At 34.5% G+C, this 14,739-nt stretch overlaps 2 protein-coding genes across 3 annotated transcripts; both read left to right on the top strand.

Moving 5' to 3' along the window:
- The first annotated feature begins 966 nt into the window (after positions 1-966).
- On the top strand, positions 967-6,616 carry LOC129892282 (kinesin-like protein KIN-14N). 2 transcript variants are annotated; one of them, XM_055967847.1, is made up of 18 exons: positions 967-1,066; positions 1,256-1,310; positions 1,629-1,883; positions 2,020-2,164; positions 2,246-2,355; positions 2,463-2,582; positions 2,669-2,872; positions 3,263-3,472; positions 3,560-3,634; positions 3,752-3,898; positions 3,968-4,106; positions 4,211-4,320; positions 4,700-4,861; positions 4,957-5,156; positions 5,365-5,446; positions 5,535-5,639; positions 5,721-5,825; positions 6,075-6,616. In XM_055967847.1, the coding sequence occupies exons 2-18, from the start codon at positions 1,257-1,259 to the stop codon at positions 6,252-6,254; spliced, it is 2,403 nt and encodes an 800-aa protein (XP_055823822.1). In that variant the 5' UTR covers positions 967-1,066; position 1,256; the 3' UTR covers positions 6,255-6,616. The 2 variants fall into 2 exon arrangements, with proteins under 2 accessions (XP_055823822.1, XP_055823823.1); XM_055967848.1 differs by having other exon boundaries at positions 971-1,161.
- A 2,453-nt stretch (positions 6,617-9,069) lies between these two features.
- On the top strand, positions 9,070-13,035 carry LOC129892080 (transcription factor ILR3). Its single transcript, XM_055967625.1, has 5 exons — positions 9,070-9,347; positions 11,402-11,464; positions 12,067-12,144; positions 12,213-12,375; positions 12,552-13,035. The coding sequence occupies exons 1-5, from the start codon at positions 9,211-9,213 to the stop codon at positions 12,810-12,812; spliced, it is 702 nt and encodes a 233-aa protein (XP_055823600.1). The 5' UTR covers positions 9,070-9,210; the 3' UTR covers positions 12,813-13,035.
- Positions 13,036-14,739: the final 1,704 nt, after the last annotated feature.

Below are 14,739 nucleotides of genomic sequence, written 5' to 3'. Positions count from 1 at the left end.
TCTAAATCTTAATACTTTTAATACATAAAATAAATTTATATTTGAATATCTATTAGAATTGCAATAACTATTCTCTCCATCTCAAAACAAGTGTCATATTAGCGGGTGTTGATACTTATGGGATGAAGAGAGTATTAAATATGAATTCAACAATAATAACATCTAATATAAATATTTATAGGTGCGTATGAAGAGGATAAGCTATATACATATCTTCTATATCTTTAACTTTGAATTTTTTTGTGTGGTAAAATAAGAAAATAAAGTAGCAAGATACAAAACAAGTTTAGCAATAACAAATAGTAATACATATTCCACGTATCTCAATTTATGTGACACATTTTGCTTTTTAGTCAGTTCAAAAAAGAAGACATATTTCTATATTTAATAACAATTTAACTTTTAATTGATTATTTTACTCTAAATGACATGATTTATAGCCACACAAACATCTATAACTTATTTTACATCAAAAGTCTTTCTTCGTTTTTTTAAACTATTATCAAGTCAAACAACATAACATAATATAAATTGAAAAAAAAAGTATTAAATGTGTATTCATAATTTTAAAATAACAATGCATTAAATGTTTAAAAAAAACTTGAAGGTTAGACTAATCAAACTTAAATGCTGAATTCATTACAACAATTGCGAATGTAATAAAAATTTTGACATCTCATTATTTTAGAAACATATAAACTCTTTTTTTGCCGTATTATAAGTATAAGTGAATAATAAAACAGTGTCACATAAAATAAAACGGGAGAATAAAGATAAAAATTTAGGTAAAAACGAATGTACATAAAAGAAGTGCAAGTAATGATAAGTATTAAATTAGACCGTTAGGGGTATAATTGGTAGTCCACATTTCAACGAATCGAAAAAAGCCCCTAGCGCCTGCTCCCATTTCAAAAAAATTCAAATTCTCCAAAACTACGTCGTTTTTATCCCTAACTTCCGTCGATTCAGACAGATCAAAACCAAATTAGTACCAATTAGGGTTGCAGAGTGAGAGTGAAAGAGAGACAGTAGAAGATAATTAATCTTTTTTCTCAATTTTATCAGTGTGAGTTTTTTCAGTTTACTGCAATTCAAAGCAACGGTAGTGATAGTATTTGGGGATATAGCTTCGATTACAATCCACGGACCCACTTCTTCAAAGTTCAAAAAATCCCAAATCAAATCGCTGATTTTAACTTCTTCTCCTTTTCTCTCTCTCTTCTTTACCATTTCATAATTACGATTTTTTTTTCAGAATGGCTCCTCCCAGGAACCAGAACAGAGCGCCTCTTCCTTCTAGTCCTTCCAATGTAAGCAATCATTTACTATCTATGTATAGTTTTGTGTTTGTTTTCGGCTTATTTTTGATTGATTGAAGAACCCCATGTTTTGTTTTTGGGTTTTAATTTGTGGGTGTTCGCGATTTTTTGGTTTTTCGGCTTATTTTTGATTGATTGAAGACCCCCATGTTTTGTTTTGGGGTTTTAATTAGTGGGTGTTTCCAAATTTTTGGGTTTTCGGCTTATTTTGGAGTGATTGAAGAACCCCATGTTTTGTTCTTGGGTTTTAATTTGTGGGTGTTTTTTAGTTTTGATTTCTGGGAGTTTTCAAATTTTTGGGTTTTGCAGAGTAAGTACGCGACAGATGAAATAACAGTAGATAAGAAGAGGAAAATTGCGAATCCGAGAATGCCGACTGCAGCTACTGGTGGTAGACCAACTAGGCAAGCATTTGCAGTGGTGAATGCGGCTCCAGATCTGGCTCCAGCCAGTGGACCACCAAGTACTGCTGGTTCAGACAGCCCTGTGTTTGAGTTTACAAAAGAAGATGTTGAAGCTTTACTCGCGGAGAAATTGAAAACTAAGAACAAGTTTAACACTAAGGTGAGATGTTGAATCAATTCTTCTGGTTAATGTTTGTACACCTGGTTAATGTACCATTTACTTTGCTAAGTTGCAGAAATGTTAATTGGATTTCTAATTCATGTATTGGTGCTTAAATTTCTTTTGTTACTATCAGGAAAAGTGTGATCTCATGTCAGAATACATAAGAAGACTTAAGCTTTGCATAAAGTGGTTCCAGCAGCTTGAAGAAAACAATGTCACACAGCAGGCATCACTTAAAAGCTTGTTAGAGTCAGCAGAAAAGAAATGCAACGAGATGGGTACGATTGTGTTCCTCTTGTATATGTTAGTGCTGTCCAATGAATAACCGGCTTACTTTAGCTCTTTTGCATTTTTCTTAGAGGTACTAATGAAAGCTAAAGAGGAAGAGTTGAATTCAATCATAATGGAGTTAAGGAAAACTATTGAAGCTCTGCAAGAAAAGTGTGCAAAAGAGGAGTCAGCCAAATTGGTAGGAGGCTGGGCAAAGATCATGTTTCATAAATTTGGGATTTTTGTTGGAGCTTCCCCTATGGCAAATAATAGCTTTGTCTCTGAATTAGTTAACATTTTGATCAGGAAGCGATGGATTCTTTTCATAGAGAAAAAGAGGCTAGAGATGCAGCAGAGAAACTGCAAGCTTCAGTTTCTGAAGAGCTCAAGAGATCTCAACAAGACAATTCAAGTGCAAATCAAAAGGTAAGGAGATGTACAAGGTATTGTTTTGGTTTGATTAAAGTTGTGAACTGCTTGGTTGAATTTACATCTTGCTTTAATATCTGCAGATTCAATCACTAAATGAAATGTACAAGCGGCTACAGGAGTACAACACAAGCTTACAGCAGTACAACAGTAAGCTCCAGTCTGAACTTGCTTCAACAAATGAGACATTGAAGCGTGTGGAGAAGGAGAAAGCAGCAGTTTTTGAAAATCTCAGCACTCTCAGAGGTCACTACACTTCTTTGCAGGAACAGCTCTCTTCTTCTAGAGTAAGTTTTAGATTTTCATGTTGTTTCCTTGTCTCCTGTTGTTAGCATCGATGCAGTTTATTTGTTTCCATCTCCATTAGTTTAACGCTATCTAGCATCTGGTCTAATTAACTTATACTCTGCACTCTGCAGCAATGTTAAAAATGTCTGCTTCATTTCAGGAGTTAAAAAACTGCTTTTTCTTCCTTGAAGCTTAGTCTGTTGCTTTCTGCAACCTGTACCGACAACTAACTTTATGGGTAGCTAAATTTGACGGCATTAAGGCACTATTCAGATCTCTAGATAACGTTTATGATTCTTAGGGTGTTCTTGGTATGGTAAGCTGAAGAATGGCTCCTGTGTTTATCATCTACTGAGTCATATTCTTATTCTTCCTTCTTACTTAAAAAGGCTGTTCAAGATGAGGCTGTCAAACAAAAAGAAACTTTAGCAAATGAAGTTGGATGTTTACGGGGAGATCTACAAAAGATGAGGGATGATCGTGATCAACAGTTGTATCAAGTCCAGGTTCTAAATGCTGAATTATTAAAATATAAGGAATGTAATGGGAAATCCGTTGCTGAGTTAGAGAACATGACAGTAAGGGCAAACGAGCTGGAGGTTTGTCTCGTTTTATTTGTTTGTCTGAACTTCACAAAACAATATTTATTTGTAGTAAATAGCCATCTTTCTTGATTTTTTCCTCAGGCAAGTTGTCTGTCTCAATCTGAACATATTAACAGAATGCAAGAAAAACTAACTTTTGCGGAGAAGAGATTAGAGGTGCGTTACAATATGGAATGAAACAAACTTTCACTGTGTATATTGAGATTTCTATAGTCCATTATACCTCATAAGCTTTAAAAGATATTCCTCTTAAATATTTTACCACTTTGTCAGATGTCCGACATGTCGGCACTCGAAACCAGAACAGAATATGAGGAGCAGAAGAAAGTAATTTTTGATTTGCGTCAGCGTCTTGCTGATGCAGAAACAAAAGTTGTTGAAGGAGAGAAACTTCGGAAAAAATTGCACAATACTATACTGGTAAACTTCTCACACACATGATATGCAACTGATATCTTAAAAGTTCACTTATGAATCTTTCTGATACAGGAATTGAAAGGCAACATACGGGTTTTCTGTAGAGTGAGACCTTTACTATCTGAAGATGGTGTTGGTGCAGAAGCAAATGTCATCTCTTTTCCATCCTCAATGGAAGCACAAGGGAGAGGCATTGACTTGGGACAAAATGGTGAGTATGTGTTTCTATCACATTTAAGCAGATAGTATTTGTATTTTGTTTAGCTTTGCTTTTTAGTGTTTGTTAACAATTGATTTGATATTTCTATAACCAAGGACAAAAGCATTCCTTCACATTTGATAAAGTTTTCACGCCCGAGGCTTCACAGCAAGATGTTTTTGTTGAGATTTCCCAGCTTGTACAGAGTGCTCTTGACGGTTATAAGGTGATGTATTTTTTAACTTTGTATATGACTGCAAGTCTAGTGTTAATAAAGAAAAACAATTGATGTTTGCTATCGTGGTGACGGTTATAAGGTGATATATTTTTAAACTTTGTGTATGACTGCAAGTCAGTAGTCTCGCGTTTGTAAGGAAAAGCAATTGATGTTACTCTCAATGAATTGTTCTCGTGACCATAGAAATGTCATAGTATGTCTAAGGTCACAAGTTACAACATGGTATGTGCCAAAAAACTTAAACTTTCTTTCTTGAACTATGTGTCCAGACAAATGCCGCTGTATTCGTTCTTCTTTTGATATGTCAAATCATTCAATTAATAAACAAAAACTCATCCATAGCTGATTCTCGTCTATCTTTTTTCAGGTTTGCATATTTGCTTACGGTCAAACTGGTTCTGGCAAGACACATACAATGATGGGCAACCCAGAAAGTGCAGAGAATAAAGGACTAATACCCCGCACTTTAGAACAGGTATTTGAGACCCGACAGTCTCTTCAAGCACAAGGGTGGAAATATGAAATGCAGGTGAGAAATTGTAACTCTTCTTGATCCAGTTTTTAGTCTGTTTCTCCCTCTATTTGTGTATCTTTTCTGACATTGGTTTTCCACATTGTCTTTAGGTGTCAATGCTTGAAATATACAACGAGACTATTCGGGACCTTTTGTCTGGTTTCGATGCTTCCAGACCAGAAAATGGCGGAAAGCAATATACAATCAAACATGATGCAAATGGCCATACCCATGTCTCAGACCTGACAGTTGTAGATGTTCAAAGTAGTAGCAAAGTTTCTTCTCTTCTAAGGCGGGCTGCACAAAGCAGGTACAAAAAAACAGCTGCTCTCTTTATATCACAATTATTTTCTGAAATTTAGTTTTATATCTTTCATCAATCTTTGCATAAAATAGGATGATTTAGTGAGGAACTTTTTTATTTATTTAGGAATAAATGCTTCTTGGTTCATTTATTTGAAACCCAAAAGGGTTTTAATTTGTGAAACGTTTCTCTTACTGAATTAATGCATGCGCAGGTCTGTTGGCAAGACTCAGATGAATGAAAATTCTTCAAGAAGTCATTTTGTTTTCACTTTAAGAATTTCGGGTGTTAATGAGGTGAGAATATACTCTATGTAGCATGCCATTTGGATCGTCTACTTAACTAGATTTTTGAATTGACTAATAGTTTCATGTCCATGTGTAGAGCACAGAACAACAAGTACAAGGCATACTCAATTTGATTGATCTTGCTGGCAGTGAGCGTCTATCTAAGAGTGGGTCTACTGGAGATCGGTTGAAAGAAACTCAGGTTATTTGAGTTACTCATCTCTTTACAAGAGCTTCGTATTTCTAAAAATTTACGCTAAACCTATCTCTGACTTTCATTCAGGCTATCAACAAGAGTTTATCATCTTTAAGTGATGTTATATTTTCTCTTGCAAAGAAAGAGGAGCATGTACCATTTAGGAACTCAAAGCTTACATACCTTCTCCAGGTAAAATTTCTTTTACTCCAATTTAAAACAAAGATTGGCTCTCCATCTTATTTTGAGTCCTAAGATGTGTCGAAGTATTATGCTTATTTGAGCTAACTAAACGAAAGATAGAAAATACCAATGGACTTTGTATCTGTTTCCAAAAGCTTAGTAGGTTGTTATTAAATTATTTCGAGATATGTCATATCAAATGGCATTCCTAATGCAGATTGTTGGTACCTTATTTCTGACCGTTGCATGTTTAATCAGCCTTGTCTAGGTGGTGACTCGAAGACGTTGATGTTTGTCAATGTATCACCAGATCCTTCTTCTACGGGTGAGTCCCTGTGTTCACTCCGATTTGCAGCAAGGGTTAATGCGTGTGAGATTGGGATTCCAAGACGTCAAACAAGCATGCGTTCATCAGATTCTCGCTTAAGCATTGGCTAATTTTTCATTTTTTGTGTTTATAGAACACTCCTAGTTTTAGAAACCGCGTGTGGTCTGTATTATTCTTATATGATTGGCATATGATTTTAACAGAAGTAAAACACACCCTCTAACCGAATCCACCTTCGATTTGTATAGTGTGGAGAGAGAAGAATACTGCCTTACGTATCCGTAATAGCAAGGGCTTTTCCCTTTGAAACATTTATCTCATGATGTACTTTCACGAAATTACCTTAGTGTTTGTAACTTTACATTTTTACAAGTTAATCTCTTTTTGTTGTAACTTAATATTATTTGTTGATATCCTTTAAAGTATATAATTGATGATACCAGCACCTAGAACAGGATTATGAAGCCTGCAATTGCTTGTGTTATCCATCGATACGTTTTTATGGATGCTGCACTTTCTTATTTGTGTTCTTGGACATCTTTTGTAGTATTTGAAGCAAACAGAAGTAGGATTCTGATTTGTGTTCTTGGGACATTACTGCATTTCTAGCGTTTGTTCCGGTGTTACATTGTAGATCATATTAGTTGATCTGACTTGTTTGGAACTGAGACGTGGTCGTTATTTAGATTCCTTTCTTAAGGAAGAATCCTGGGTTTCCTTGTTACAAATGTCTATATCAAAGTCCATTATCTTCAGCAAGAGAGGTTCAAGCCCAATATCAGACATTGGGGCTTGGGCCTCTCTTGTTGCAGATCCAAAGGGCCTAATGCTAATTTTCTTGTAGTAACAAAGTTTTCTAAATCTTCTATTACATGAGGGTTTATAGATACCGTCAAGAATTCTTGTATAATAAGGATCTTCAAAGTATTTTTCTTTTTCAATATTATTTTACTGGAGCTTCCCTCGTTCTTTTTATTGAACATAGTGAGTTTTAATGAGCTCTAAAATGTAATTAAGTAGTTCCACTTTCTCATCCCGAGAAATGTATTGTTAGAACTGGATTAGAACAACAAGTAACTCTCGATTTGGAGAAGAGGATGTATGGGAATGTATCATTTGAACTCACTCCACACAAATATCGCTAGATTGTAAGCTTAGGTAATATGCGGTTCAAATTCGCTGCTTTATCAATATAGCTAGTCTTAATGCAGGACAAAATTATAATTTTAAATGAACGTTCTGATTACACGAGCCATAAAATCAGTTATTGATGCGCATTATGATAGACAATCTATATCACACACATTAAGGTAGCAATCCTTCCCCAAATCTTGTATAAATGCAATACGGAATACTCAGTGCACTTGATTGCATTGCATATTTTTCTATTATGTCTCAAATGTAGTAAAACTATTTTTGTATTCAGAGCGATAAATTATTGAAAAGTTTGTTCTGACGCAGAAGCAGCATATTCGTTAATCAATTGTACACATTAAGTGGCATTGCACTTTACCTAATAACAATCATATACTATAATAATAACCAAATATTTTTTTATTCAAACCACTAGTTACTGCTGACGTTGTACTCCACATTACATAAGCATTAGTACTTAATTATAAGCAATATATAAAGTAGCATGACTTTAACTCATAATAGCTTATGAATAAGTAATTTTCGAGATTGAGGAACCTATTTTACATTCAAAGGTCCGACATCCAAATGGATTCTAACTAAATTATTACTTATTATTTTATATAGTCTATGAGTTTGTAATATGCTCACAGAGGAATAATATGATATCATCATCATACAAAAGCATATCATATATAGTAGGAAAAAAAAAACTATAATTGTTTAGTGGCTAATCTCATCTTGTACAGTTGTACGATTGCAATTTCTCCAAACTTTTATGTGTAAAATATATATGGTTTCACTTAATGATAACCACTCAAGCTCACCAATGTTTGCATTCTCGATGTCATTCACCAACTATATTGCTCGGACTTATTGAAAAAATTATAGAAAAAATATGACTTCATTTACGTTTTTCAGTGAAATAAATACTATAATATTGAAATTGAATTGTTGATTTTTTATGCAGTAATTCAGAATTTATCAAAATATACACACCCTTACTTTGAATTGAAAATTTCCCAAAAGTTGAATTTATTTATACACTTTCCACATTATTTACTGGTAGATTGCTATGGTCTACATCATCTCCTAGATTTTGGACATTTTAGGATAGTGATACTACATGAGGACATTTAGGCCACTTATTTTCAATCCTTTTCTTTTTATAGATTATTATTAACCAATCACAAGGTTACAACTAGGCATGGTTTCTATCTTCAATATAAAACCTATACTTCACTCCTTGACTCCCCCCCCCCCCAACTTTAAGTTTTGTTCACGGTTATTTTATTTGGACACTATCATTTAATATATATTCAATTCTTTAAACTATTTAATCTATTCACAATTTTGATAAACATTAGGTATATGATATTTAAAATTTCATATGACTGAAATTTACGTAAGAATGATCAAACTTCAGCTATAGCTATATGTACATGAACTTCAAAAAGAAGAAAAAAACTGAAGCCAGATAAAGATACTTCGCCTCCCCCTCATAGTCCATTAGTGGGTAGGGTAGTCAACTTCAACCGAAACTTTAAGATATTATTATTTTAAAGTAAATAGATGTACAAAAATTGATAAACTTAGTATGAGCACTTGCCTTTTATATCGGTGTGTACAAAGTGGTTAACCAGTCATTATCAAAGTTTTCGTCACGACAAAGACAAACCAAAGGCCAAGCCCAAAGCCCAATCAGTACTATGTGCCAACATCGTGGAAGCCCATTCAGAAACGCGCAGACACTAAAAAAATAAAATCTAAAATATATATAAAAAAATGCAAATGCCAATATACAGAAATAAAAAAGAAAAAGAATTCTGAATTTTCCCCAATTATCCGATTACCAAATTCCTTTTTCCAATCCAAATAGCAATTGAAAATTGAGAAATAAATTCCCGTATTTTTGCCGGCGATTGATCGGAGATGGTTTCACCGGAGAACACCAACTGGCTTTATGATTACGGGTTTGAAGATAGTTCCGTCCCTGATTCGAATTTCTCAGCTTCTCCATCTGGGTTTAATTGGCCTGTACAGAACTTGAATGGTTCAAGGAATGTTAGGTATGTTGAGTTATCAAAATTATGCATTATTTTTTGTGACTCAGTAAAGTTTGGATCTTTTAGCTGATTTATGAATCTATGTTGTTTCCATTATTTAGGAATTTTTGAGTAATGACAACCCTTTGTCTATAACTGTGTCTGTGTGTGTTTTTCTCTATATGCTGTGAAGTTTACAAGTTTAAGGTCTTTTTATGCACATTTGGAGTTGATTTGAGTCCAAAGACAGTTTAATTTGGCATGATTTTTGTTATCATTTTGTGGTATTCACACTTGTATCCATCTATCACTACTTTCTCTTATTGGTTTTTGATGCAACTGTATTACTTGTGTCTAAGTGTAGGATTACGAAAGCATTTCGTTTATTTCATTTTCCAGATGAAAAATTACAACGTCGGAAGTGATGGAGTTTGACTATCTATCTGCACATGAAACCATGTATGATGGAAAATAATATCTTTTATAACTTTAGTCCTGTATCTTTTTAGAATCGATTGTAGAGTCCGACGTAGATTCAACCATAGAATGAAGACAGAAATGCCGAAAGTGACAAGTGAGGGTTGCTCAGTTGGTTAAGCACCTCCACCCACGACCGGTAGGTCCTGGGTTCGAGTCACACTGGAGGGGAAGTGTGGAAACACTATAAATCCTCCAAAATGGGGGGTAAAAAAAAAAATTAAAAAAAAATGCCGAAAGTGTCCAATTACTGAAAGTTTCCTCTCTATTTGAGTTGGAAAGGTAGACAGTTAATGGATTTGGGTCAAGCTAGTATAAGGTGCCTAACATCCAGCCCTTGGTGGAGGAGAAGGTTGACGATATAATATTGCTGTAATATCGCTGTCGAAAAACTGACATAGTTTACTGTCTTCCCTTGCATGTTACCAACTTTCCATCGGAATCTTGCATTCGCCTACTGATGGGCATCATCAGAACCTGGTAATAGTGGCAGAGATTGGAGAAGAAACCATACAAAAGAGGATGTACTGAAGATGGAGGATTAGGATAGGAAAATACTTAGGGCAGAGCATTCAGTGTGCAGAAAGAGGTAAACAGATATTAGCGCAGACATGATAACAAGGTTTAAAAGGAATGGAGCAATATATTGATAAACATCGTTGAGGAAGCTGAAAACTGGAAAAGCTTAGTCAAGTGTGCAGAATCTTGACAACAGTTAATTGAGAAAAAATATTACTAAACTTATTGAGAATGGAAGGGGAAAATGCGAGGTGTAGAGGAGAAAAGAGGAACAGATATGGAGGAGGAAGATAAGTAAAAAGAAGTGAGTGGATATTTGAAGATAGACTGAAAAAAGGAAGAATAGAGGAGGAAGCTAAATAGAGAGGAGAAGGAACAGAAGAATAGCAACTAGTACTGCTTCTACAACCTCCACAAGAACAATTATGCCTCATTCTCTTACTAGTTGGGTCAGCTAATAATCCTCTATATCCATTCTGATCTGTTTTGACCCATTTTATTACAATACTCAATAATAGGTTTTTAAAGTCAAATTTACCTCAAACTTATCAAACGTATTTTTTCGTATAAATTTCTAAACAAACTAATGAAGCTCCTGGAAGACATTGGACCAAATGTAAGTGTATGTCCACGAGTATGCCGTAATCTCAACTAGTTGGTGTTGCCTGTATGGATCTTTTCCTTCTACTACTAGAACACTTAATTAAGCACTAAATAGAATAATGTTGTTTAATCTTGGCTAAAATTGAGGCATGCTTTTGGGGTGGGATTCCTTGTTTCTAGTACCCGGTAGAATGACTAAAATTTGCTTGATTGTCAACTAGATGTGTTGGCTAGACGATGATGTAGCTGGTGCTATATCAATTTTTTTGATAGAACAGCAGGGGTTGAGGTGGATGGATACATCCTGAGAATTTTTTGTTCTTTCTAGTTCAAGGGTGTACATTTTCTAGGTTTCCATCAACTTAATTTTCATCCTTTCCTGTGCCTAATTCTTCTATATGTTACCAGTCAAAAAAGATCTTCTATCTGTTGTTTTAGTTTTGATATTGGGTTTTTCCTGCTTTTTTGTGCTTTTTCAGTTCTGAAATTGATGGGTCAATTGGTGAATCAGATTACCCAAAAGAAAGTGGTTCTAAGAAACGGTAAGAGCTTTTGCCTTTTCTGGACATTTTTGTAGCAACCTCCATCATTGTTGTCGAATAAAGATGTGATGCTGCACTCAATCGTTGCATGTCATTTAATTTAATTAGCGGCTGTTGCAAACAATAATGATTTAAATCTGTGAGGTGACACGTTTCCGCTCTCTTTGTATGTTTTGAGGATTTTTACCCTTTTTTTTCTGTGATTCATTGTTCTAAAAGTATCTGTTATATTCTGCTTTTAACTGGGGAGGTTTGAGAATGTGGAATACTTTCAACCGATTTATATATTCTTGCTTTAAGAGCCTGCATAAGATTATGCTGTATAACTCAAAAACAGCTTTCTAAGGCTCTATACGAAAGAAACACTATGCCCTGGCATTCTTCTAGTTCATTAATGCGTCAATATCGTGTGATTTAGGTGGTTACACAAAGTCCCCCTGATATATTCCTAATCCTATAATTACTACCCAAAGTTGAACTAATTTGTTGGTGAAGTATTCAATTTTTAACTCTGTGACCTCAAATTTACTGCTGAAATTCAGATGCTCTTGACCTTTACCTGTACACATTTTCTCTCTCACCATTTTAGGTAATTGTTCCAGGGCTAGAGTTGAATCATGTGCTCCAACAAGTTCCAAAGCTTGCAGAGAGAAACTGCGGAGAGATAGACTAAATGACAAGTGACCTCACAACCCATTCTATAAGAATTTTTCTCTTTATTTCATGCTAAAATTGACCTATTTATCAGGTTCATGGAATTGGGTGCACTCCTTGAGCCTGGCAAGCCCCCCAAAACAGAAAAATCCGCTATTCTTGTTGATGCTGTTCGCATGGTGACCCAGTTGCGTGATGAAGCTCAAAAGTTGAAAGACTCAAATTTGAATCTGCAAGAAAAGATCAAGGAGTTAAAGGCTAGTATTACTTCCCTCGAATGCAATCCTTGTAGAAAAATCACTATTTAGTCTTGCATGTCTTCCACTTGTTTAAGGGTACCAGGGCTTTTCCATTTTGTAATGGTGACAAGACAAGCTAGAACATCACTTCACTCTTCTGCTCCTGAACTTCAAGCATGTGTTAACTTGTGTAGGTTGAGAAAACCGAGCTTCGAGATGAAAAGCAGAGGCTGAAGGCTGAAAAGGAGAAGCTAGAGCAACAACTAAAGGCTACGAATGCACAACCTAGTTTCTTGCCTCCTGCCATACCTGCTGCATTTGCTGCTCATGGTCAACTTCCAGGAAGCAAGCTGGTGCCAATCATGAGTTACCCTGGTGTCGCGATGTGGCAATTCATGCCTCCTGCTGCTGTCGATACTTCACAGGACCACGTGCTCCGTCCTCCAGTTGCTTAGCTTGTTGCTGCTTAAAGCCTACAATGGTCGACTTCACTATCCGGTTAAATGACTCGTCAAGTCAATGTCCTCCGATTGTATTAGTTTTGGCTCAACTCCCCTTACTGTATTTGGTGGATGATAACTTGTGACTTTTGAACTTATAACGGTTTAATGCTGCTTTTATGTGTAAAATTAAATAAATTTACCCATGAACTGTATCTACATTTTCTCTATTCGATTATCTGTTTTTCTTCTTTTGCCTAGAAAAGACCAATTTTCTAGTTCTAGGTACAAGAAGGAAAACATAGGCACTTGGTTGTTACATTTGAGTCATGAGGGGATCATTACATCATCTTATAAAGTCAAATTAACTTAAACGGATTTGAATATTCAATTGATGCGAGTGTATCAATATTATAACTTTACAATTTCTAAAGTCATATAAAAAAGATGATATCGGACGTACTTAGTACAAAAAATTGTTTCTAAAATGTAAAACAACAGTATTTGATCAAACGTGATCTCTGTGATATACGGTGTAAATCTTTATAAACAAAATTAAGGAACTATTGCATGTTAAATCATTTAATTATGCACATTGTCTTAAATTTATGTTGGTACTCTATATATTACAATTCTAAAAATAATTTAACAATAACATATAAAGGGAGCAAAACAATATTAGTAGTTTAATGGGCAAACAACACAAATCATTTTAGTCTAGAGCCTAATTATGTGTCTTTACGTGAGTTTTCGAAATTATCATTCGTGCCAGATTTCGGTACCCAGATACATGTATCTAGCGCGTTTAAATACACGTATCTCGAATACTTGAGGTCAAAATTAGGTGTAATTTGTTCCAGATACAACAAATCCAAGTGGATTCACATTTATCTAGGATACACTGACTCTCGCGCTTGCATCTCGCTCTATGTTTCTAGTGTGATTCACATATATATGAGATACACTTACTCTCTCGCTCGCCTCTCTCCCTATGTATCTGTAGACTGTATTTCAGAGTGTATCTTGTAGCAAAAATATATATATCTAGCTATATCTAACCTGACATCTAGTATGAAATTATTAAGGGAAAACTATACAAATTGGACCCATTAGGCAAAGTATTCACCCAAATTGGACCCAACTCAGAACTATTTACCTAAATTGGACCCACGACCCAAACTATTTACCTGCTGCCCCTTGTTTTATTCATGAAACCACTGTCTCTTCATTATTGATACCATCAGATTATATATATACTCTGATTATATCTATATACTTTTATCAGGGGCGGACCTACATACAGCTTAGGGGGTTCATCCGAACCCCCTTCGTCGAAAAATTACACCGTATGTAAGAATCAATTTGTTGGTTTATGAGTATATATTTAATAATGAACCCCTTGAACACAAGCCAAAGACTTGGTTCAGCGGTAAAGGGGTTCACGAAATAGCAACTTTTGGAGCTAACTCTGCGGGTTCAAGCTTGGGTAACAACATTATTTTTCATATTTTAGTTTCAGCCAATTTTCATTTTTATTTGTTTAATAAATGAAACGTCCAACCCCAATATTGTAATATTAAACTGTATTATATGTGTTTAATTATTTTACATAAATATTTTAGAGCAAAACATAAAATGAATTACACTTTACATTAATTTTTTTCTATTTTTATAAAATTAAGTAAAAGTTATAACTTTTTTTGGGTTTTCATATTTAAAATTAAAAAAAAAAATCTCATACTCATTTTTAAGTCAAACATTTAATTTTTATTTGATTAAGGAATAATATGATTATAAGTAAGATTAAATAAATAGGATTGGATTTTGAAAGTATTCTCTTATCCTTCTACTACAGATTAGTGACCACAACTTAAGAAAAAATATGCCTTTAACGTACAAGTCAAGAATTAAGAAAATCATCATTATTAAACTTTCATTTAAT

Source organism: Solanum dulcamara, chromosome 6 (assembly GCF_947179165.1).
Source record: "Solanum dulcamara chromosome 6, daSolDulc1.2, whole genome shotgun sequence".
Lineage (NCBI taxonomy): Eukaryota > Viridiplantae > Streptophyta > Magnoliopsida > Solanales > Solanaceae > Solanum > Solanum dulcamara.
Note: the sequence above shows the minus strand (reverse complement) of the source record. Positions and strands in the feature narration are given on the sequence as shown.

Excerpts from the sequence above, each read along its gene's own strand:
- LOC129892282 (XM_055967847.1), top strand. The coding sequence starts at position 1,257 with ATGGCTCCTCCCAGGAACCAGAACAGAGCGCCTCTTCCTTCTAGTCCT. Across the intron at positions 1,311-1,628 it reads TTCCTTCTAGTCCTTCCAAT|AGTAAGTACGCGACAGATGA; the intron begins GTAAGCAATCAT and ends TGGGTTTTGCAG. Across the intron at positions 2,165-2,245 it reads AAAGAAATGCAACGAGATGG|AGGTACTAATGAAAGCTAAA; the intron begins GTACGATTGTGT and ends CATTTTTCTTAG.
- LOC129892080 (XM_055967625.1), top strand. The coding sequence starts at position 9,211 with ATGGTTTCACCGGAGAACACCAACTGGCTTTATGATTACGGGTTTGAA. Across the intron at positions 11,465-12,066 it reads GAAAGTGGTTCTAAGAAACG|GGCTAGAGTTGAATCATGTG; the intron begins GTAAGAGCTTTT and ends TAATTGTTCCAG. Across the intron at positions 12,145-12,212 it reads AGAGATAGACTAAATGACAA|GTTCATGGAATTGGGTGCAC; the intron begins GTGACCTCACAA and ends CCTATTTATCAG.